Genomic DNA, 8,986 nt, shown 5'->3' on the forward strand with positions numbered 1-8,986 from the left:
AAGTATATCAAAGTATATCTAAGTGTATCAAAGTGTATCAAAGTATATCTAAGTGTATTAAAGTATATCTAAGTGCATCAAAGTATGTCAAAGTATATATAAGTGTATCAAAGTATATCTAAGTGTATCAAAGTGTTTAAAAGTATATCTAAGTGTATAAAAGTATATCTAAGTGTATCAAAGTATATCAAAGTATATCTAAGTGTATCAAAGTGTATCAAAGTATATCTAAGTGTATCAAAGTATATCTAAGGGTGTCAAAGTATATCTAAGTGTATCAAATTATATCTAAATGTATCTGATTAAGCATCTTTTTATTTAATTAAAAATAAGTAGATTTTATTTTATTGTATTTACAAAATATTCATTTTATCTTAATAACTCAATTTGTTGTTTCATAAATATTTAAAACTTTGTATTCCATTTGTTAGAATAATTCTCATGAAATGGTTTCATTCATTCATTGTAGTTAGTTAAGTAAATCACTCATAGATAGGGTAAGCTGCCAGGTTGGGTACAATGGTCATGCTGGACGGTCTCAACGGTTGCTTCAGTGGTCAGAGAGTGGATAGAGACAGAGACAGAATGTGACATGTGTTTTTGTGCTTGGACTGATGAGAAGATTTTTCACCATGTAGTCGTGAGTCAGACATTTATAGACATTAATTGCAAGGGTCGTCAGTATCCCTTTCTCATTATTAATTAATTTTCCAAGGGTCAGCAGTATCCCTTTAATTTTAACAAACTTTTATATTCAGTGTGCTGTACACAATTGTGCAATCCTGAACAAGCTCCAATACAGTACAGTAGTCACTGATTGAGGCTAATAGAGCCACTGCAGCTCAATTCTTCAATCATCTTTGGTCTAGTGGTCAGAGCATTGGACTTACAATCTCACAGTCCCGGGTTCCATCCTACCTGGCAGCAATATCTTTTTGCTCATTTAAAAATTGTTTAAATATTAATTGTAACATTTTATTTTCATTTAAGGGTTATTTCATTTTATTTGTAAGCATAATAGTTATTTTCTTTAATACATTTCATTTTGTCATAAATTGTGTTTTGTTATTTTTCACAGCAATCAAGTCTCAGGAATTAGCATAAAATTTCATAAGAGGTTAGAGTTAGGATTTTATTGTTTTAAAAGGCCTTAAATTTCCTCTTTGGCTTCAACATAGTGGTCCTTCGAGCCGGATTTTGATTAGTTGTGGAATATTATAATAACAACTTATTTGAAGTGAATAGGCCTAACTATTTAATTGTGTTTTAAATAAATATTATTTGTTCAGTTATTAATCAATTGAATTGTGTTAAGTTGTTTATGCTTGATTAGTGTTTATTACTGTATTCATTACTCATTATTTTATTGTACATTTTGCATTTCAAACTCAAATTGATAACAGCAATCAACAGAATAGTTGTTCAAATATTACATAGTATATAATTTATTGTTGAAATTTCACAGACGTTTCAGAACAATTGTTTGTCGTATAGAATAAGTTTTTTAACTATTTTCCTTGTCATGGTCCACTGTTTATTTGTCATTAGTATTTTCATAAGATGTATTTTGTTCATTTAATGTTTCATTGCAGGTCAGCACTTACAATCTGTTTTCAATCGTTTATAACTAATTGAATGGTTTCATACTAATGCACTTTTCAGTAGGTAGGTCTACTATTGTACAAGCTGTTTAATCATACTACAGCCGAACTAAATTCATATTTTTTTTTTTTCATTCATTTTCTATTTTCCTTTGAACCCAAAACCTATCCCAGTCCAAAAACATGGATGCCGAAGAGTTCAAACGCAAGGCTACCACTTTGAAGAGGAAATTAGTAGATAGTTTCAAGGAAGTTCAAGTAATAAATGAAAAGGGCAGAGCAGCACTCAACAATAAGGACCAACATAATTCCTTCAAGGGCATGTTTAAGGTTCTTGAGAAATATTATTCAAGATTTGAAAATATTTGGGATGAGCTCACAGACCTGTATGAAACTGAGAAGTCTACTGGGAAACAAACCTTTCCTCAAGAAGATGACCTAACAATGCAAACTAAAGCTAAACGTTACTACTATGAAGCACACACTTCACATGAAACTATTCTCTCAGAGGTTAGCACTACTTCATCAAGGCAGAGTATGGGACTTAATGAATCTTTGTCACCAGAAGCCAGAAGCAATAAACATTTGCCTCGCATCAATCTTCCACACTTCAATGGCCAGATTACGAATTGGCCCAAGTTTCGAGATGCCTTCACTTCCATTATCCATAATGATGCCTTGTTATCAAAAATGGAGAAATTTCACTATCTCGTCTCTTCTTTAGGGGGAACTGCCTCTGCAGTGATAAGACATCTTCCTTTGGTTGACGATAACTATGATATTGCCTGGAAGGCTTTAAATGAAACTTTCAATAACAAGCGAATGCTTGCTTCAAATTACCTCAATCAATTGATGGCATTCAAACCACAACAGGGGAAGACAACTGTAGATTCACTTCAGTCATTCCTTTCTCAAATTTCAGATAATATTGCTGCATTTAAACTTTTGAAAATACCTGACGAAGGTGACTTCATTCTGTTTCATATAGCAGTTAGGCTGTTGGATCATACAACTCGAGAGCAATTTGAGTTGCAGCATAAAGGAAAAGATTTTCCTGTTTTCAATGATTTGACTAAATTTCTCCGTGAACGCTCTCTAGCTCTTCAGTTGGCTGGAGGAAACACACAACAATTGGAGATAAGGCCATCCACTTCTGGGAAGAATAGTGGGAGCTTCAAACCATCAAATAGTCGTAACTTGAAGACTTCACTCATATCCAGCTCTTTGCCTAAATCCTCGGCTAACTCCGACAGCAATGATGTATGCTTCATATGCCAAAGGGGGTCTCATGCTCTATTCAAATGCAATAAATTTGCTGATGCATCAGTTGATGATAGACATAAAATGTTGAAGTCTTGGCGTGGATGTAGAAACTGCCTGTCATACTATCACTCAACCAATAGATGCAATTCTAAATGGTCTTGCAAGGTCTGCAAGAAGAGGCATAATTCACTTTTGCATCTACCCGTTCCTGATAGCAATACATCCTCTTTGGAACATGAAGATACAACCGCAATCAAGGCTCATGTTGTGAATCCACCAGATTCTTCATTAACAGCAACCCTGCCTGAACAAAGTCAAGTCTTGTTGGGTACAGTTGTTGCTGAAATTCAGGATGTTCATGGCAACTTCACTCAAGTGAGACTCGTAGTGGACTCAGGTAGTCAGCACTCATTCATCACAAAGAAATGTGCAAATAAACTTGGCTTGATAATTAAATCATTCCCTCACAAAATCAGTGCTATTGGCCAGACAGTTTTTAATGGCACTAAGGGCAAAGTACGCTGTCACCTTAAACCACGCAACTTGCAGTCACCTATTGTTGAAACTGAAGCAATAGTCGTAAATAACATTACATCTCACTTACCTAATTTTGTCATGCCCTCCAATATTTGGAAAAATTACGCTACCTTTGACTTAGCTGACCCTAAGTTTTGGCAACCAGGTCCTGTGGATTTTCTGCTGGGATCAGATTTGTTCTCAGATATTTGGGATGGATCCACCGTGACAGTACAAGACAACCAGCCAAGGCTCTTTTCTTCTATATTTGGTTATATAGTCATAGGACGAGTTTCTGGAACTTGTTTATTATCTATTGATGGTAACAACTCCTTCTTCACTGTTAACAACGAAGCTAAAGACTTGAGACAACAGATCCAACGCTTTTGGGAACTTGAAGAGCCCCATACTGACATTTGTTTCACAAACCCTGAAGACGAAGCATGTGAAGCTCATTTCAAGAACACCCACTTCAGGATGGACGATGGTCAATATGTTGTACGCCTACCTTTCAAGACGCCTAGTCCACAATTAGGAAATTTTGAAGGAACATCACTGAAGAGATTCTACAATCTTGAAGGAAAACTTATTAAAGACAAGAATTTGATGTCAGAGTACTATGATTTCATGAAAGACTATCAAGATCTGGGTCACATGAATGTCACAACTTCCCCTTCAAAGTATGTCATTCCTCACCACTGTGTGGTAAAAGAGGATAGAGGCAAAACAAAATTACGTGTTGTCTTTGACGCTTCTGCTCAGTCATCGCCCTTTCCTTCTTTGAACAGCCAACTCATGGTGGGTGCAAAGCTGCAACAAGACATTAGGGACATTCTTCTGAGATTTCGTTTGCACCCAGTTGTCTTCGTGGCTGATATTGTCAAAATGTATCGGCAAATTTTGGTTGACCCGCAGGACAGGTCCTACCAACACATTTATTGGAGATTTAATCCAGCAGACCCAATAAAAAAGTATGAATTGTGCACTGTCACATATGGATTGACTTCTGCACCCTTTCTAGCACTTAGAGTTATGAAGCAACTCGCTTTAGACGAAGGCGAGAACCATCCAAGAGCTGCTCAAGCTATATCGCAGGATATGTATGTGGATGATATAGTGACTGGCACATCTTCACTGAATGAAGCTTTGAAGCTTCAACAAGAAACTATCCAATTATTAGAAAAAGGACACTTTTCACTAAGTAAATGGGCAAGTAACCAAGAAGAACTTTTAAAAGTGGCCAATTCAGGACAACAAGCAGACTCAGTCAACTTCTCTTCAAACGAAGACTCTAGTGTGAAGATATTAGGTCTTCATTGGGATCCAACAAATGATGTCTTCATTTTTAAGCTTCAGGACTTCTCTCCAGCATCTACCAAGCGATCTATCCTATCTACTGTTGCTAAAATATATGACCCTTTAGGATTCCTGGCACCAGTCACATTTTTAGCCAAAGGGATCATGCAGGAGTTATGGAAGCTTGGCTTGAATTGGGATGAAGAAATACCCTTTCATCTTAAATCAGTTTGGGAAGAGTTCATCAAACAGCTTAGGAATTTGTCAGACCTCACCATACCAAGACTAGTTGTACCCAACAAACCCCTTTCTTATCAACTAGTGGGATTTTCAGACGCATCAGCACAAGGATACTGTGCTACACTGTATCTCAGAGTCGTCAGTGAGGACCAAATATCCACACACCTTCTCGTCGCTAAAACTAAATTAGCACCAATCAAAACTGTCTCTATACCCCGTCTTGAATTGTGTGGGGCACATCTTTTAGCTAGACTTCATTCTTCAGTATCCAAGATGTTTTCTCTAAATACTGCAATCAAGTTTGAAGATCCAGTCTTCTTTACCGATGCATCAATTGTATTGAGTTGGCTCCATATGCCACTATACAAGCTCAAGGTTTTCATCTCAAATAGAGTGTCACAAATTACAGAGCTCACATCGTTGTCATGTTGGCGACATGTACGTACAAGTGAAAATCCAAGTGATTGTGGATCAAGAGGATTGTCTGTCGAAAAGCTCAAGAACAACAGTTTATGGTGGCATGGTCCCCAATGGCTATGTCAACATGCAGAAGAATGGCCGAAATCAAATGTGGACCTGACATTACAAACTGAACTCCCAGACCTGAAGATTGAACACACTACATTGATGTCTACTGACTCAGAACCTCTCATCATAACCTTCATCTCATCACAATCATCATATTACAAGATCTTGACAGCAATTGCTTGGTGGAAAAGATTTATAACTAATGCAATGGCAAAAATAAATTCTGGTCAAATTCGCATCGGTCCACTACACCCTTCTGAAATGAGGGAAGCTTTAATTTATGTAGTGAATAAGCTTCAGTCACACTACATATTTCAAGACGACACTTGCAACAAGGAAGAAATAGCCAATTCCAAGTTTTCCAACCTCTCTCCATTCTTCGATGAAAATGGCACCCTTAGAGTTGGCGGAAGACTAAACAGAGCTTCACTCCCTTCCAATCAACGACATCCTATTCTGCTGCCAAAGTGTCACTTCACTACTTTGCTTGTGGACTATTATCATAAGCTGTATTTACACCCAGGACCTGGTCTCTTGCAAGCATTAATTCAGCTTCGATTCTGGATACCTGCATTACGAAGTCTCGTTCGTCATCGCACATTCAAGTGTTTGACTTGCTACAAAGACAAGGCAAAGAACCTCACACCCAGAATGGCTGATCTTCCTCCATCAAGAGTAAATCCGAGTAGAGCCTTTCTTCATGTAGGTATTGATTTTGCTGGTCCATTCCCCATGAGAGAATCTCAACGAAGGAAAGCGGCAGTCACTAAAGCCTACCTTTGTGTCTTTGTATGTATGGCTACCAAAGCCGTTCATTTGGAAATCGTCAGTGCGCTGAGTACAGATGCATTTCTGGCTGCTCTCAATAGATTTATTGGTCGCAGGGGACTCCCCGAACAGTGTTACTCAGACTGTGGCACAAATTTTCAGGGAGCTGCTAACAAGTTGAGAGAGTTTGGGTCTTGGTATCGCCAACAGTCAACTCAAGAGGACATACTTCATCAAGCAACCAAATTGGAAATAAAGTGGAACTTTAATCCTCCTTCAGCACCCCACTTCGGAGGTCTCTGGGAAGCTGCCGTGAAGTCAGCGAAGACACTTCTCCGAAGAGTGGCAGGTGACACACCACTCACATATGAGGAGCTCACAACTTGGTTTATCAGAATTGGAGCTGTTTTAAACTCCAGACCTTTATGTCCGTTGTCTTCATCTCCTGAAGAAACTGAGTTCCTATCACCTGGCCATTTTTTGATTGGGACATCACTCCTTGCCACCCCTGAACCGTCACTTTTAGATACTAAAGTATCATCTTTATCTCGTTGGCAATTGCTGCTAAGAATGACTCAACACTTCTGGCAAAGATGGAGGGTTGAATACCTTACGTTCCTACAAAAGAGGAACAAATGGACCAAGAACTATGAGAATGCAAAAGTAGGCGATCTTGTCTTGCTAAAAGAGCCAAATGCCCCTGTTCTTCAATGGCCTTTGGCGAGAATTACACACGTGCACCCAGGTGAAGACGGTATTGTCAGAGTTTTGACAGTAAAGTGTGGACGTTCTGAGTTGAGAAGACCTGCAGTCAAAGTTGTTCCTCTTCTTCCCCTCCATACCAGTCACTTTGATTAACTACCAAAATCAGTAGAAATTTCTTTGGAAATTTCGGTGGGGAGTATGATTAAGCATCTTTTTATTTAATTAAAAATAAGTAGATTTTATTTTATTGTATTTACAAAATATTCATTTTATCTTAATAACTCAATTTGTTGTTTCATAAATATTTAAAACTTTGTATTCCATTTGTTAGAATAATTCTCATGAAATGGTTTCATTCATTCATTGTAGTTAGTTAAGTAAATCACTCATAGATAGGGTAAGCTGCCAGGTTGGGTACAATGGTCATGCTGGACGGTCTCAACGGTTGCTTCAGTGGTCAGAGAGTGGATAGAGACAGAGACAGAATGTGACATGTGTTTTTGTGCTTGGACTGATGAGAAGATTTTTCACCATGTAGTCGTGAGTCAGACATTTATAGACATTAATTGCAAGGGTCGTCAGTATCCCTTTCTCATTATTAATTAATTTTCCAAGGGTCAGCAGTATCCCTTTAATTTTAACAAACTTTTATATTCAGTGTGCTGTACACAATTGTGCAATCCTGAACAAGCTCCAATACAGTACAGTAGTCACTGATTGAGGCTAATAGAGCCACTGCAGCTCAATTCTTCAATCATCTTTGGTCTAGTGGTCAGAGCATTGGACTTACAATCTCACAGTCCCGGGTTCCATCCTACCTGGCAGCAATATCTTTTTGCTCATTTAAAAATTGTTTAAATATTAATTGTAACATTTTATTTTCATTTAAGGGTTATTTCATTTTATTTGTAAGCATAATAGTTATTTTCTTTAATACATTTCATTTTGTCATAAATTGTGTTTTGTTATTTTTCACAGCAATCAAGTCTCAGGAATTAGCATAAAATTTCATAAGAGGTTAGAGTTAGGATTTTATTGTTTTAAAAGGCCTTAAATTTCCTCTTTGGCTTCAACAGTATCAAAATGTATCAAAGTATATCTAAGTGTATCAAAGTATATCTAAGTGTATCAAAGTAAATCTAAGTGTATCAAAGTGTATCAATGTATATCTAAGTGTATCAAAGTATATCAAAGTATATCAATGTGTATCAAAGTATATCAAAGTATATCTAAGTGTATCAAAGTGTATCAAAGTATATCTAAGTGTATTAAAGTATATCTAAGTGCATCAAAGTATGTCAAAGTATATATAAGTGTATCAAAGTATATCTAAGTGTATCAAAGTGTTTAAAAGTATATCTAAGTGTATAAAAGTATATCTAAGTGTATCAAAGTATATCAAAGTATATCTAAGTGTATCAAAGTGTATCAAAGTATATCTAAGTGTATAAAAGTATATCTAAGTGTATCAAAGTATATCAAAGTATATCAAAGTATATCTAAGTGTATCAAAGTGTATCAAAGTATATCTAAGTGTATCAACGTATATCTAAGGGTGTCAAAGTATATCTAAGTGTATCAAAGTATATCTAAGGTGGCAAAGTATATCTAAGTGTATCAAAGTATATCTAAGGGTGTCAAAGTATATCAAAGTATATCTAAGTGTATCAAAGTATATCTAAGTGTATCAAAGTTTATCTTAGTGTATCAAAGTGTATCAAAGTATATCAAAGTATATCTAAGTGTATCAAAGTATATATAAGTGTATCAACGAATATCAAAGTGTATCAAAGTGTATCAAAGTATATCAAAGTGTATCAAAGTATATCTAAGTGTATCAAAGTAAATCTAAGTGTATCAAAGTGTATCAATGTATATCTAAGTGTATCAAAGTATATCAAAGTATATCAATGTGTATCAAAGTATATCAAAGTGTATCAAAGTGTATCAAAGTATATCTAAGTGTATTAAAGTATATCTAAGTGTATCAAAGTGTATCAAAGTATATCTAAGTGTATAAAAGTATATCTAAGTGTATCAAAGTTTATCTAAGTGTATCAAAGTGTATC

At 36.1% G+C, this 8,986-nt stretch overlaps 1 protein-coding gene across 1 annotated transcript; it reads left to right on the forward strand.

Moving 5' to 3' along the window:
- Window positions 1-1,784: 1,784 nt before the first annotated feature.
- On the forward strand, window positions 1,785-7,070 carry LOC128993173 (uncharacterized). Its single transcript, XM_054416935.1, has one exon. It carries the CDS (start codon window positions 1,785-1,787, stop codon window positions 7,068-7,070), a length of 5,286 nt encoding a protein of 1,761 aa, XP_054272910.1.
- Window positions 7,071-8,986: the final 1,916 nt, after the last annotated feature.

Source organism: Macrosteles quadrilineatus, unplaced genomic scaffold, assembly GCF_028750875.1.
Source record: "Macrosteles quadrilineatus isolate MER2022 unplaced genomic scaffold, UCM_ALF_1.0 Scaffold_4__1_contigs__length_99947679, whole genome shotgun sequence".
In the NCBI taxonomy this organism is placed as follows: domain Eukaryota; kingdom Metazoa; phylum Arthropoda; class Insecta; order Hemiptera; family Cicadellidae; genus Macrosteles; species Macrosteles quadrilineatus.

Bases quoted from the DNA above. Each gene is read 5' to 3' on its own strand.
- LOC128993173 (XM_054416935.1), top strand. From the start codon at position 1,785: ATGGATGCCGAAGAGTTCAAACGCAAGGCTACCACTTTGAAGAGGAAA.